The sequence below is a fragment of the Corvus cornix genome, chromosome Z (genome assembly GCF_000738735.6).
Source record: "Corvus cornix cornix isolate S_Up_H32 chromosome Z, ASM73873v5, whole genome shotgun sequence".
NCBI classification, from domain to species: Eukaryota; Metazoa; Chordata; class Aves; order Passeriformes; family Corvidae; genus Corvus; species Corvus cornix.
In genome coordinates, this window is record NC_046357.1 from 37,102,196 (window position 1) to 37,118,532 (window position 16,337).

The window sequence follows — 16,337 nt, forward strand, 5'->3', positions numbered from 1 at the left end:
ACTGTTCAGGCACAACAGGGGATCTACTTTGCACCATTTAAAAATTGCTTCAAAATGCATGCAGACTGGTTTGTACTAGGGTTATTTGTACTATCAATGCATTTTGCTCACAAATTCCCAAGGCAATACAATTTTTTGCTTAAAAAAATCTTCTTCATCTTAGCATAAAATGATTGTAAATACAAATGCTACACATACACACAAACACACATTCACATACAGAAATATAAACAGAAATGGAATTTTCTGGTGAAACAGTTGATGCTATCTCTATTTAGATCATGTCATTCTAAAACACATCAACACATAACATCTTTCCTAAATGATGCATTCCAGTTACAAAATAAAAGTAGTGAATTAAAGGATGCTATTTGGCAATTTTTAGCTAACCATGGAGCTGGAAAATCATCCACCCACAACAATGCACTTTATGGACACTTGTCATATACTTGCAATGCCCATACTAAGGCAACATATCCCAGGAGCTGGCAGCCATGCTATCAGGAAGAATTTGGCTACAGAAACAGCAATGATTCATCATGCATTTTAGAAGCACTGTCGAAACAGCAAACCAACACACTACTATTTTAATCCTTTAAAGGTAACAAGAGCTTTAAAATACAATCATAAATTTGTTTTCAAAACCAAAACAAGCAAAAAAAAAAAAAAATCACAGTTCTAATAATGCATTTGGAAGAACATTTGTATTCACCTTTTTTCCCTCAAGGGACAGAAAATGACTATTTAGTATCAGCTAACTACTTATCTCTCTGCATTGCAATTTAAATGGTCAACTCAACCTTATAGAACAGGTCTTTCACAATAGCTTAATCAAAATTCATTGGTTTAAAAATAGTTCAAATTTGGTTGCATTCAGGTTTAATAGTCCTCTGTAGTATTCTTTAAAATAATCATCACATTTTCATTAACTGGTATCTATACTGGAAATACATGATTTTCAAACTCACCCTCTGAATGAAGAGTCAACAACATAGTCCAAATATTTGTTTCAACATGCACATCCCATCTATTATTTTCCCACTATCTACCATGAAAACTGTCTCTCACCTACCAGTATCTGAAAAAAGTGCTTCAGATCCTGTCAAAAGCTCTCAAGGGATATAGTTCTCTGATGACAGCACCCTTCTGTTTCTTCCTGAGAATGTCCCAGTTAAATACAAATATAGGAAAAATTTCTCTTCTGAATACAGACATCTAAAAAAAGTTATTTATTTCTTGCCATTTTAACTACATAGTGACTCTGAAACTTCATCTGTAACACCCATTTACTATCATCTTGTTGAAGACACTAAGTAACATCTTTACCAAGCTTAAGAAGGCATAATCAGAAAGCATTTTGGATCTGCTGCCCTTTGTCCCATTACACAAACTGACATCATGATTGCTTACCTGCTGGAAAACAACTTCATCCTGTTTCATTTTCTTTTTGCTGCTTTTTCTGATCCTCCGGTTTGTCTGAGTCCATTTTGTGACCTGGAGTTCAAAATCATGGTGCTTTTTTAGGTAGAAGATGCAACCTGATTGCAGTTACTCAGCATTACTAAAAAGCTATAAAGATACTCAAGACAACTTTTTTCATTCCTTCACTAGAAAGGAAAAAGCACTTTTCCCCTCTAAAGTGATGTGGTCTCAGGTAATCTGGTTATTACTTGTACATGATCAAAGCGTCAGGTGATATTCTTCATCTTAGACGTTTTGCTTTAAAGGGTTTTGCACAAAGAACATTTAGATGTCAGACCAGGTTGCCAAATGGAAAGTTATCATTGCAGTGTGAAAAACTCCTGGGAAAAACCTCTGCACTTTACCCCTTACACCTTCTATTTCAAGTAAGAGATTTATTTCCAGCCACCCACTCGAACATTGTTCCAGACTACCAACGCCAAATTTGGATGGCGTGGTTGTTATTATTTAATAAAGTAATAACACTTGGTGGGGTTTTTTTTCCTGTACTAATATTTTTATTCTTAATACGAAAGCAATTACGTTTTAAAGCAAAAGCCGGGCAGGGTGGAGTGGTGTGTCAGGTAGAAAACTCCAGGAGCAGATTAGCAAGGGCAAGAAGCGGGTGCAATGTAACAGCTGCGAAAGGTTTCCTCCTCACCTCGCCGCTCACTTGCTGGACGAGCTGACACTCCTTCCACGTCTCTCCCTCCTCCAACAGGGGCTACACGGGGGAGAAAGCACACCGTGAGGCGGGATCGCCGGCGGAGGATCCGCGACGCTCTCCGCTCCCCGCGGCACCGAGACGGCAGGCGCGGCGGGAGCCGGGTCCGACCGCCGCCAGTCCCCGCAGCCGCGCCCGCTCCTTTCTGCCTCGTCCCGTTCCGACCCACGACATCCCGCCGTTCCCGGGCTCGGCAGCGGCACACCGCAGCCCTCGGTAGGAAATGAAACACCTCCGCAGGGTCCCCCGCCTCCGTGCTCCGGCCCCGGAGCCCCGCGGAGAGGAGGAGCCTGCCTTAAAGACGTCAGGGCCGGCCGGCTCCGGGGCGGCCCGGCCGGGGCACCGCGCCTGAGACACCCCCAGAGGGGCGGCCGCGGGCCCCGCTCGGCCCGGCCCGGCCGCTGTGGGGGCTGCGCCAACCCGCGCTCCCTCCGACATCGTCGCCGACGGGACGGCCCTTCCCCACCTCCACACGCACGCTCCTCACGGTTTGCAGCCTAATTGTTAGAGCTAGGCTCTCTCTTCAAGACCCTCACTATAGAAGCCGCTTTCCTATGAACTTTCCTACCAAATGCTCTGTCATAGGTCTTTACGGACAGAGGAAAGGCCTAGCAGGGATAGTTCAAGAAAGTATCATCACCATTAATTGCTTTAACATTGGCCTTGGTACTTGCTCGCACCTCCAGAATTCAACTACTAAACTACTTTGGAGGATCTGAAATGCATCTTAAAAACAAGATCCAAAGCAGCTTTTTAGGTATACTGCAGCACAGAAAGCTCTTTATCGAGGCCTCAGCTAAAAGCCTTATTTATTCAACGAGATGCTGTGAACAGGTGATTAAATTTAGGCATGGGACTCCATCAGGTATTTTTGCACCCTCAGAAGAGGATATTCAAACTCCAGCATGTTGGGAGATACTTATGTCAGCTATGAAAAATCTGAATACTATAAATTCCTAAGTTAGGATTTTATCAAGTGCTTTTGTGTTTATATTTAAAAAACAAGAGGCAGTAAAGGATCGAGTGCATCAAACTTGTTATAGTTAAAATGATGCTACTATAGTATTGTCAGTATTTAAAAAATTATTCATATTCTTTAGAAAATTATTTATACACTTACACTGTATATTGCTATATTCCCTGAAAGCTTCAAAAGGAAATCTGTGCTCTAGCAGAAGAATAGGGCACATTAAAATGTGTGTAAGCAAACCCTCAATACATAGAATTAGATGGACTTTGTAAACAGATTTAAATAAATAAAGGTAGATCCAATAAGTGTGTATTAAATCTTGAGAGTACCCCTTTATCACTTGCAAAAAAAAAATCTGTCCTAGCCTTTTTGTTTTACTGCCACAACATCCTTCTTTCAAGATCAAAAGCTTTAGATCAAAGCCAAGATCAAACTCAATGCTTTAAACAGAAGCAACTTCACTATGAAGTATTAAACAAAGATGAAGTTTTCAACAGAGATATCACAATAGAAAATCTTACTGTAGTTTTTTATTTCACGCTCACAACAGGTCTACTTGAAACTAGTGTCAGCAACATGTCTTTATTTTGTAAAGCCACAGCAGATTTTTCTACTAAATGGTAATTCTGAAAGTGCCTATAAATTGACTCTTGAACTGAGAGTATTTAAACAAAGAAAGAAGAACAGCACATAGTTCAAATGGAATGACCAAAAAATTATATTAATGGCAAACACAAATTAATGCAACTACTTAAACAGTATTTCCTTTGGTCAGTTAACAGATTAGACTGTACATTCCCTCAGAAGTAGCTATGGGAAACACTGGATCAGAGAAAGAATGAAACCTATTTAAGTTCTTTAAAGAATTGCACTTCCTTTCCTGTCAAATGTTTAGAGAAAACTAGGGGGGGAAAAGGCTATCAGAGACATTGATTTTCAGACCTGCAAATCCTGAGGGTGATTTGGGATGAAAACCACAAACACACAAACACACTGTGCGTTCAAATTCAGAGGAGGCTCCTGTTTTGTTGGTAGTAGCTGCACAGCAGTGAAGGAAGTTCAAGAGGAATTGTTACTGACTTTTCACAGTAATATACCTTGTGGAGCCAACATCTGGGGTTCCCTGGTGCTGATTGCTGCGTACATCCTAACTTGAACATTCACCTGCTCTTAAGATGATAGCACTGCAGCGTAAGGTAAGAGCCAACTTGCCCGTACAGATAGCCTGCAGAAGACAAAAAGCAGTGACAGAAATAGCGTGGGCCTAACAAGAGGTGGTCACAGCACACTGGCTGTGCAGTCAGCTGTTATCTCCATTTATTGATGTGTCAGTAAGATTTAGCTCATTGCCAAAGCAGGAACTTTTGCTGGGAGTGGGAGAGAAAGCAGGGAAGAGAGAGAGGAGGAAGAGGAAAAGAAAAGGGGAACCATGAGAGAGGAGGGAACAAGGGAAAGAAAAGGAGGGGAGGAAAGATGTTTTTGAGAACATTTTGTCTCCTACTGTATTCCTCCATACTTAAAAAGCTTACTTACACCAGACAAAAGGGTGATGGAACACTCAATTTGAAACGGGAATGACTGCATTACCCTCCATCAACAGTCCTGTTTGCTGTCCACATGACACTAGCTGTCATACTTGAATCCCTTCATGATAGAAATTTAGAGATTAGTCCATCTTCCATGTCCTCCTTTACTTGGGAAGACTGTCTTTTTAGAGACTGCTAATGGATCTGTCCTTTAGAACAGTTAAGATTAAGTGGAACAAGCACTTACACATGTCAAAACATGTTATGATCCCTCATTGCAGCAGTAGGATTAAATATAACTGAATTTTGAAAAACTGGGGGAGGAGGTAGCACTTACTACCAATTGGGTGAAGATAGACCTAATATCCTGGTAAATAACTTAGGCAATGATTTACACCGGTTCTTACTCAAGTCAGACTGGATCCCAAGCATACAATGAACACGAAGAATCATACATAGCCTGGAAAACAAGAGGATATTTTTGCAACTAATAACTCTTTCATTTTACATTGAAACAGAAACTGCTTTTAAATTGTTTTGGCTGTGATGGCTAGTAATGATATTTTGTAACTCAGTGAAAAACTATAATTGTGAACTATTCCCTTGCATAGGTTGCCCATAATTTCAGCCCCTCTGTGCTATTCTTATGCAAAAACAACCAATATTGATAAACTAAGAAGGTAGTTTTACCTAAGGTGCACACGGAATCAATACCATTTTATTGGTTTTCCAACAGCCCTCAGATACCAGAAGGCAAAAAGAAAAAATGGAAAATGTGTCAATAAAAATCTTTACTGTAAATGAATTTCAGAAGAGCTTCTGCAAGTGGAGGAAATCGACAACTAATGCAGTCAAGTCGTTTTCCAACCTCTCATTTCTGAATTTTACACCACACACACACACTTTGACATTTATATATTCAGATCTACATGGACATTAGCAACCACACAGAGAAGTTACTTTCTCCTACAAGATGTAGCTAACTTCACCAGTATACAAACTGCAATTTTGTACCTTTCTACACATTTCCATTTACCAGAAAACAAAATACGGATTCCTCCCACCAGTTTCATGCTACCATACTAGAATGACACAGCCTACTTTCACAGGCTGATGCCGTCATCACCGTGATATCAGAAAAGGATAACTTGAAGGAACTATGATCAAGTGCAGCATATACAACTGTTTTCCTACCATACATATTTATAGGGGAAAAAAGTACAGTAGTTTAAGATAGAAAATTACTTTATTTGTAAACTAAGAATACAATGTGCCCTCAGAATAGTCTGTGTAATCTGAAACTTGTTTCAGCAGGAAAGATGTGGCTTCTAATCTTTTGTAAAAAGGTTCAGAAAATGAAAATACAGAAAAGTATTTTATCCAGTAGCTCACTAGATGATTAAGCATTGAAACATTTGACTGGGAAACAATTGCAAGGACTTTAAAATCCACTATGGCTACCAGGACTTCGCAGAGAGACTAAGGAGGCAGTGGGCTACATCTGAAAATGACAAGATGGCTGGTGTGTCCACACTGGAAGAAACATTATATCACCACCAGATAAAAATTACTGAAAAAGAAATCCAGCCCAGAATGTGCCCCTGTTAGAACAGTTCTCCAACTGATTTTGTGCAGTTTTCATGCATACAGCTTATTTTGAAATGAAAAATCAAGTTTTTCTGACATTATCCATTTTTTAGGAAAGATGCTAATTTATATTGATATCATAAATTTAAATGTTCTAATTCCTCTGAGAGTTGCTGTACTGGTATAAACACGCTCTTTTCAGATCAGCATGCTGTGTCTGGTATTTTTCCATGTAAAATCCCTCCAGAGAAAGTCTGTTCAAGTCAAACTTGCTTCTCCTGAAACTGTATCTACCTCCAAGAGACAAAAACCTGTTGAAACAACAACTTTGAGGATGTACTTTCAGTACACTGCAACATGACTTTCATATACTGTGGCAGGAATATTTTTTTCAAACTGGTTATGGGAAGATATCCTTCATATCCACATTGGCAACTCTGCTTCATGAAGGAAGTTCCTAGGTAAAGGAGTCACTGTAACCACCTATTTAGTTGCAAGATCAGATTCATAATCTGATAAAGAAAACATCTCTGACCACATGACCACAGGATCTCTAAATAATAAGCTTATTACTTATTAATGTAAGTAATAATAAGTATTTATAATTAATAATACTTATAAATAATCTTATATAACATTTAAGATAAATAATTAATGTATCATATTACATTTATTATCTATAGTATGATAATATTTTCAGGGTGTGCTAAAATGCCTTTTTTTTTTTTTAAATTCCTCTCCTGATTACACCAGGTGCTCTTGCTACTGTGCAGGTGCCTCAACCAAATTAGAGAGGATATGTCCTATGCTTCTCTAGTATGGGAACAGAGTCTCTGCTATTGGCAGCAACCACCTCCCAGCTCAAGAGAGAGAGAGAGTACACACCATGAGGAAACCTGTGGTTTTACCTGAATCACCTCAGAGAGGATATGAGGAAGTGGGGTGGAAACCCGTCTGCACTAACAGCATGGGTGTGTGACCTGAAAGGAAGAATAGGTACCACAGGAAATTCTTCAAGGATAAATGGCACTCCAGTTTCCAGTGGGCAAGACCTCCCTCAGACAGAATAGCAGGGCTGATGTCACTTCTGGTCCTCCTGAAGGGACCTCAGTTCATATTTACAAGGAGTGAGCAATGAGTGCTATGACCAGGACTAGGGGGGCCCTGACTCCAGCCAGGTGGAGGAAAGGGACAGTTGGATCTATTGGCCTGTGTGGATCCTGTGCCCTGGCACATCAGACACACAAGGGTATAAGGCTTCAGTTGACACCAGTGGACAAGGGACCCTGATGCCATCAAGATATGTAGGGGCAGAATCCATCTCTATTTCTGGGGATCCCAACAGCCGACTGTACTGGAAGCTGGAGTGAGCCTGGCTGGGAATGGATGGCTAAACCACCCCACTGTGACTGGCCCAGAGGCCACGTGAACCCTTGGCATAGATTACCTCAGGAAAGGGTATTTCAAGGACCCAAAAGGGCATTGTTGGAGCTGTGGAGACAGAGGAAATTAGACAGCTGAACACCTTGCCTGGTCTCTCAGAGGACCCTTCTGCTGTGGGGCTGCTGAGGGTCTAAGAACAACAGGCACTGATTGCTGCCACACCACTGCACTGTCAGCAAAACCACACCAGCTGGGACTCTGTTGTCCCCACCCATGAGATGATTCATGAGCTGGAGACCCAGGGAGTGGTCAGCAAGACTCGCTCACCCTTTGACAGTCCTATATGGCCAGTGTGTAAGTCCCATGAAGAGTGGAAACAATGGACTGTCATGGCCTGAATGAAGTCACACCACCTTGGAGTGCTGCTGTGCTGGATGTGCTGGAACCTCAGTACAAACTGGAGTCCAAAACAGCAAAGTGGTGCCACCACCAACACTGCTAATTCACTTTTCTCCATTCCTTTAGCAGCAGAGGCTTACTCAAGCCAGTCTGCTTTCAGCTGGAGGGGCGTGCACTTGGAATCAACTGCCCCATGGGTGGAAACACAGCCCCACTATTTGCCATGGACTGATCCAGACTGCACTGGAAAAGGGTGAGGCTCCAGAACACTTGCTGTACATTGATGACATCACTGTTTGGGGCAACAGAGCAGAGGAAGTTTCTGAGAAAGTGGAGAAGATAATCCAAATCCTCCTGAAGGCTGGTTTTGCCATAAAACAGAGTAAGGTAGAGGGACCTGCCCAGAAAATCCAGTATTTAGGAGTAAAATGGCAAGATGGACATCATCAGAGTCCAATGGGCATGGTTAGCAAAGTAGCCAGCTATGAATCTGTCCTGGGTAACCCAAAATGTTTCTGTGTTCCATACCTCTCTGTGCCCAAAAATCTTTACTGTCTCTATAAAGCCCTGTGGCTGGTAAACAATGGCGGCCAGGGGCTCGGGGGTGCCCTGGAATCTTTAAAAGTCAAGTTACTCATGCAGAGAGAGTCTCTCTCTTGCCTCTCTGGCCACTTGGCTTGCCTCTTGGCCTTTTCTTGCCTCTACTTGCAACAGTAGCAACCCAAGAGGCTGCATTTCACAATCAAATACTGTTTCAGAGTGAATTTTGCAACACCTGCCTACAGCCCCGGAGGAGTACTCTGTGCAGCCTCCCCAGCCCACCACCAGTGCCTGGCTGAGGTGAAAAGGTGCAGAGCGTGAAGCACCCCAGCCAGCTGCACTGCTGTCTACTGCCAACAGGAAGGCAAAGTTCCTCTTGAGTTCTAGACCCTGGCCAAGTCCCAGCTGCCAGAGTCTGCTAGCTGCATTTCCCAACGGAGCTACTGCCCGCCCCCCAAGGAGGGGAGGGCGGTTGCCATCTCCCCTTTTTTTCCACTACAGTGGTCACCCATGCCTGGTGCCATCTTCAGGAAAGGGATATGCCACCGTTTTGAGTTTCTCTTTGCTCCTGGGGAGTCCATGAGATTTCACCAACTTTGTGAAGTCACATCTAGTGACTATTGCTGTTACTTTCTGCCTGTTGCTATTTTGATTTTTTAGTAAACTGCTATTTTGTCACTTGTAACAACTAGTCATATTCATTTCACCTTATTGGGGGAAAGAAATTGATTAAAACTAGGCAGAGGTAACTCATTTTAGAGTGTTCCCCTCAAACTGTCTTAAATAAAGGCAATCATCACTGACCATCAAGAAGGAAACACAGGCTCTCCTAGGTGCTGAGGGTTTTTGGAGGATGCATATTCCAGTCTACAGTCAGATTGTAAACCCTCTCTATCATGTAACACAGAAGAAAAATTATTTCAAGTGGGGCCCTGAAAAACAACAAGCTTTTGCACCCAAATCACCCAGGGATCTTGGAATTAATCACTAACTGTCCTGAAGACAAAAATTTCAGACCATCATCATCGGAGGAGGAAAAGGCGACATGTGCTGAGGAGTCCCTACCATATAATCAGCTACCTGGGAATGAAAAGCGATATACTTTCTTCACTGACAGCTCCTGCCATGTTGTAGGGATACATTGAGAATGGAAAGCAGCTCTATGGAGCCCCATGCAGAAAGTTGCAGAACCTTTTGAGTGACAAGGTGGATCAAGCCAGGTTGCAGAGCTGGAAGCTGTCCAGCTGGCTCTAGGTATTGCTGAATGAGAGAAGTGGCCCGTGCTCCACCTCTGTACTGACTCATGGATGGTGTCAAATGCTCTGTGAAGGTGGCTGGAATGATGGAAAAAGACCAACTGGCAGTGCAGAGATAAACCCATCTGAGCTGCTGAACTGAGGCAAGACGTCACTCCCTGGGTAGAGAAGTTGGCTGCAAAAGTAGATCATGAGATGCACACGTGCCCAAGAGTCAGGCTACTGAAGGACATCACAACAATGGATGGTGGTTCGAGCTGCCAAGATTAAAATGTCTCAGGAGGATCTGGACTGGAAACACAAGGGTGAATTATTTCTGGCTTGGTGGGCCCATGACACCTCAGGTCATCAGGGAAGAGATGCAACACCCAGATGGGCTCGTGATCGAGGGATGGGCTTACCCATGGACTCTGTGTCCCAGGTTATCCATAACTGGGAAACATGTGCTGGGATGAAGCAGGCCAAGCAAAGCCTCTCTGGTATGGTAGATGATGGTCAAAATATAAATAAGGGGGGCCTGGCCGATCAGTTACATCACACTCCTGCAGGCCTGCCAAGGCAAGTGCTACGTGCTCTTGTAAACAACCACTGGATGGCTGGAGAAGTACCTGTGCCTCACACCGCTGCCTGGAACACCATCCTGGGCCTTTCAAAGGTACTCCTGTGGTGACCTGGAACTCCTGAGAGAACTGAGTCAGACAACAAGACTCATTTCCAAAGCAACCTTCTGGACAGCCAGGCCAGGGAACACAGTATTGAGTGGCTTTACCCTATTCCCCATCATGCACCAGCCTCTGGGAAGATCAAACGGTACAATGGACTGTTAAAAACCACGCTGGAAGCAATGGGTGGTGGGACCTTCAAACACTGGGATTTACATTTAGCTAAGGACACCTGGTTTAGTTAACACCTGAGGCTCTACCAATTGAGCTGTCCCTGCCCAATCAAAACCTCCATGAACCATAGAAGAGGATAAAATCCCTGTGAAGCATACAAGAAAATATTAGGGAATACAGTTTGGATGAGTCCTGCCTCAAGCAAAGGCAAACCCATCCTTGGCATTATTTTTGCCCAAGGACCTGAGTGAGCTTGGTGGGTAATGCAGAGGGACCAGGAAACATGATATGTACCTCAAGGGGATTTGATTTTTGGGTGAGAAGAGACTGTAATGTTGAATTGTATAACACTGGTTGCTGAATGACACTGCCACTTTTTGCCAGAACTACCACGGACAATGAGTACGGACTGCTCCAGCAGTCATGAGCTCCGGATGCAGACTGAAACCTAACAGTTATGGACTAAATGAACTTAATAGACTACTTGGAGAAATGGCTTTGGACTATGGAAATTATACCTGTGCTTGTGTGTGTGTATATAGTTGGAAGGTGTAGGATCTGGGTGTGATAGAAATGGCGAAGAATAAGGGGTGGATAATGTTCTAGTTTCAGCCAGGACGGAGTTAATTTTTTGCAGTAGCTGGGAGAGCGCATGGCTAAGGCTCGGATGTTACTTGACACAACTTCACTTGTTTGTTGAATTTCTTGTTGAAGAAATAAAATACACCTTCCAGAGGTACTGAAATTTGAGTTTTACTGATCCCTTGAAGCAATCAAAAATACTTCTGACAGCTTTACTAACAAAACACATTCAAAGCAAAAGTCCTCCAGCCCTCTGGCCATGATATACTGTTAGCCCATATGTTAAGGACAATTAACCATAAATTGAACCATGACATATACTAGCTCTGTCAGCCAATAGACTTTTCAAACCTATCTTTCTCCAGACATCCTCATTTCAGCATTTAAATTTCTCTTTGACCTTAGAAGGGGGTAGACAGAACAGATAAAGCATTCCTTCCTTATGGAGATGGAATAAGTTTTAGAAAAATGACTTATTCTCCATGATTAAAGAAAAGGTAATCAACATCTATGTCTTCAGTCTGACTCTAAAGCATTGCTAAGTCAAAAGGAGACAAGGAAGATACTATAAACTGGGAAATATCTCAACATTGCTCCTACTGATTTATGTGGAAGACAGTGAACTGACTGAGATGGAATGAAGACTTAGACAAACTTAGTAACCATCTGCTCTCAAGAAGTACTTCTCAGAGTTTCTGCAGAATGTCTGAAAAAAAGCATAGGGCTCAGAAGCAAGAACTTCCATCTTCAAGTCTAGCCAGCTGGAAACACAGAAGCAGCATTTGAACCCTCAGGATCACTCTGAGTTTCTGACTGAACCACTACGTGAATCCACAGGCCACAGTTTTTTTGGTCAGCACTAGAGAGGGCATGGGTTTCAGATACAGAGTATGTGTTGCAATATACCTTCCCCATGTATTCATTCCTTCCAGTCACAAACACATTTTTTTTAAAGCCTAGAAAACAGGGAACATTTCCAGGTAGTAAAATGCGTGTTCTTTTAAAAATCATAGACCACTGTGGACAGTATATGGTAACTTTTTCCTGTTACATAAGATTTTACCTCAGTTTCAGGCCCACATCTTTATCCTTCTTAACTAAAAAGATCTCAAATATTATTTCCTAGAGTAGCATTTGACTTCTTGTTATTTCATACCCTGGTTCCAATTCACTAAAATTACTTACAAGGAACTTGAAACTGGAGAGGTTTCAGGTATCTTAAAGGCTACTCTTTCCTAATTATATACGAATACAGAAAAATTTTCTGGCAATGTAGCATGAAAAATATTTTAAACCTTTATGGTTTGTTTCCATTGAGTAAAGAAAACAATGAGCAGGCTAAAAATTAATTGATGCTAACTTCTGTGCTTTTCTTTGAATGTTTTTACAAGCAATAATTAAAATCTATGTTTACTGCTATGCAAGCCCAGCTGCGTCCTTATTAGGCAAGTCTAAGTTCAACATTTCTGTGTAAAAGAGGGCCTGTCCTCCCTCTCTTTGCTATGTTTCCACCTCCTGTGTATGTAGGTGGGAGAGTGGGAGCTTGGGAATGTGAACTTGATCCAGCATTGATCAGTCAGGCAGCAAACTGTTATTGTTCTTTAGATACCAAGCATAACTCCCTTCTAGAATGGATAAGCTCCATCATTCTGCACAAAACACAGCTTTTGTGTTCAGCAGTGCAGTTAATAGGAAAAGGGAATGAAAATGATGGCTTGAAATTTATTAAACTTAAGAGCGATTCTAATGAACAAACACATGGAATCCAGTCCACAATTATTTCAGAAACTGAACATTTATTTCAAATACACTTCAACTTCTTGAACTTGTGCAGATTTACTATACTACTACAAGTGTTTTACCTCTGAGCTGCATGATACTGAAAGGTAGTCTGAAGAAAAACAGGACACTTGTGAAAATCTGGCTTTTAACTGGAGAGGAAAGCCAGTGTTTCAGTAGGTCATTAAACTAAAACCAGTAAAGCCTCCTTCTCATCCTTAATGTAGACTCATGGTTCCAGCTGAGAATCTCAAAAGCATTTTTTTCTTAATTATTCAATTAATGAATTGAGACTCCTAAAACACTGTTTTAAACTTCACTTTTAGAAATTAGAACAACAGAGGCACTAAAATGTTACAGCAAATGCTTTCAAATCTAAATTCTAAAAATTACTATCTACACTCAGCCTAGACACACCAAGTTATTCAGTGCTACCTAAGTGAGCACCTCACCTGAGGCAGCATGCTACCCAGTTTTAGAATGTGATCACACAATACTACGTAACAATGCTACTCGGATCTCGAATGTCTGTGGTTTTCTCTCAATCAGCAATCATATGCAATGCAGGAGAAACCTACATCAAACCCTCTAAAATTATAACAAGACTAAACCATGCCTGAACTTGAAGAGCTCTGCAATAAATTTGGGTCTTTACTGACCTTTAACGATGTATTTTTTCACATAAGTCATTCTCTTGAACTTTTCAAACTATTCTACAAACTAAAATACACCACTGTTGTGTGTCTCATTTAGGATATCTTAAGTGCAATTTATAGGAATGGCTAAGTAAATTACAAGGCCATTTTATGCCAATAGCCTTCTTTAGATCAACACAGATTCTATTTAAGTAATAACTGACCTTATAACTTTTTTGATAGCTTGTTACAAACAAAACACCAAATGCTGTATACTATGGTCTATTCAGAACAACTTTCAGGTGGATAGTCTTTATCTAAAGCATTTTTCAAAGAATCAACGAAGACAAAGTCTGTCTTAATTTGTTTATCTTCATGATTCATCTTTTATGCATGCTGTAGTACCATACACATTGTTTACATTTTTATATTTTCCCAAATCCCTTCTTCTAAGAAAATGGGATGTAATGTTGTCAGTACAACTGATAATTTCAGAAAAACCTTAGCACTGATGATTCATATTCAAAAACTTTCTTATTGTGCTTGTTATCATTACAGAAGATATTGAACAATTTATATTGTTGACCTATGCTCATTTAAATTTTTAAGAACTTTGGAAGGATCTTTTCATCTTCCAATCTGCAACCTTGTTAACACAAAAAACCAAACAAAAAAAACAAACAAACCAATTTTCTTGAGGGGAAGTGCATATTATTCAAAGTGTGGTTTCCACGTACAATAATAAGTACATAACTTAAGGCAGCAGTTATGCTTTCCTCAGATTATTTCTCAAATAGAATTCAACTATCAGTTGAATCAGTTATATTCTCTGCACTGATAGTAAAATACACACAAAAATCTCTATGTTCAGATAAAAAACTAATCAAAGAGTAAGCCTCAAACTTCAGTATTTAAACAGCAACATTTTGTTCTTGGGACTAATCTAACAGATTCCCTATTGAACTCTATTAGGTACGGAAGAAAATTATACCCCTTCCCTATTTTGTCTCCAAATCACATGCTTGAATAAGATTTTTGTACTTAACAGATCATTCTCACTGCCAAGCCTAATAATTTATTGTATCTCAACAAAAAATGTTGCCATCCATCAACATGTAGTTATTACGTACATCCAGAAAAAAAAAAATTGCCAGATAAGGCATAACTAACAATAACAAGAAATAGCAAGTGTTAACAATCCATAGCTTTAAGTTACACTCTGATCCAGTAAGAGTGATCTTAATGCAATAAAAATATTCAGGTACCCCCCATAAAACTTGGATGAACAACTGCTCAAGAGTTAAGTAAAATCATTCTTTTAAAAAATATTTTGTTGTGGTTGGTTTGTTAGTTATTGACCATAGCTGCTATCTGGTGAAGCATCTTCCTGTAGAGCTATCCCTTCACCTGTACTTTTGCCTTAGTAAAAGGAAACAGGAAATCTATAAAGCTTATAACTGGGGCAAAAGCCAGGGCCCTTCCTAACAACAAGCTGCTTTATCAGAAATCATATTAAGTACTTGAACTGCTGCTGTAACATCCTCTTAAAATTTATAAAACCACAGAAGTACTCCACTTGCATTGATTTAGAACCCTTCAAGAATTACATTTCAGTTCAAATTTTTAAACAGTTTTGCTATGAGTTTACTTTGCAATCCATTTCTTCTTCAAATAGGACAATCATGGAATCACAGAATCTTGTGGATTGAAAGGGACCCTTAAGACCATATAGTCCTACCTCACCTTCTGTGGGTAGGTGCACATTCGACTAGACCAGGCTGCTCAAATCCAAGAGTTAAGCATTTACAAACAAAACCAGAAATACTATTAATTAATTAATATTCACCACTGGAATATTTCTTTTGACTGTGTATTTCCAGACATGTTGATAATTTACAAATAATATTAAGTATATGGACCTTTAAATACTGCTTTGTCACAGTTACAAAACACAGTGCAGCTAGGAGAAAAGAACTGGCAAAAATAAATGGCAAAATTCTTACTGCTGTAACAGGAAGCTGTACTCCAGTGTTTATTCAAGATCAGAAAACATGGAGTGGTAGTCCCACAAGAGACACTAAGAGCTGCACATCCTCTGAAATACGTGTTGGCAATACCTACCTTAATCAGCAAATACTGTTTAAGGTGGAACAGTGGATAAGAATTAAACGTTAATAGGAGAATAAAATAACAAAAGGGACTAGGAGAAGGATACAGCAGTGCTATCACCTCTTTCAATTTTTCTTAATTGTGCGGCAATACTTGGGATGTTTATCCTAAAGCTGGGAAGCTATTTGATCACATGACATAAGGAAAATCATACCTAAGCAACCTGATTGCCTTCTGTGAGGAGACAACTACCTGGATGGATGAGGGAAGAGTAGTGGGTGATGTCTACCTATACTTCACCAAGTCTTTAGACACCATCTGCCATAACATCCTCACCAGCAAGCTCAGGAAGTGCAGACTAAACAAGTGGACAGTGAGGTGGATTGAGAAGTGGCTGAATGGCAGATCCCAGATGACTGTGTTTGTTGTCACAGAATCTAGTTGGGAGCCTGTCACTAGGGGTGTCCCCCAAGGGTCAATATTGGGCCCAGTGCTGTTTAATTTGTTCAGCAATGAGTCAGACAAGGGACAGATCACTGACACGGACAGC

At 40.8% G+C, this 16,337-nt stretch overlaps 1 protein-coding gene across 7 annotated transcripts in view; it reads right to left on the minus strand.

Annotated features, from left to right (window-relative positions):
• The window catches only part of AOPEP (aminopeptidase O (putative)), a 185,219-nt gene that overhangs the window by 77,504 nt on the left and 91,378 nt on the right, over positions 1–16,337 (minus strand). For all 7 annotated transcript variants that reach the window (XM_039567083.1, XM_039567085.1, XM_039567081.1 and 4 more), the window contains 2 exons: positions 2,123–2,185; positions 1,411–1,494 (listed from right to left, as the gene is read on the minus strand). In XM_039567083.1, the coding sequence (XP_039423017.1) occupies positions 1,411–1,494; positions 2,123–2,185 (147 nt within the window). Of the gene's footprint in view, positions 1–1,410; positions 1,495–2,122; positions 2,186–16,337 lie in introns of those variants that run through there.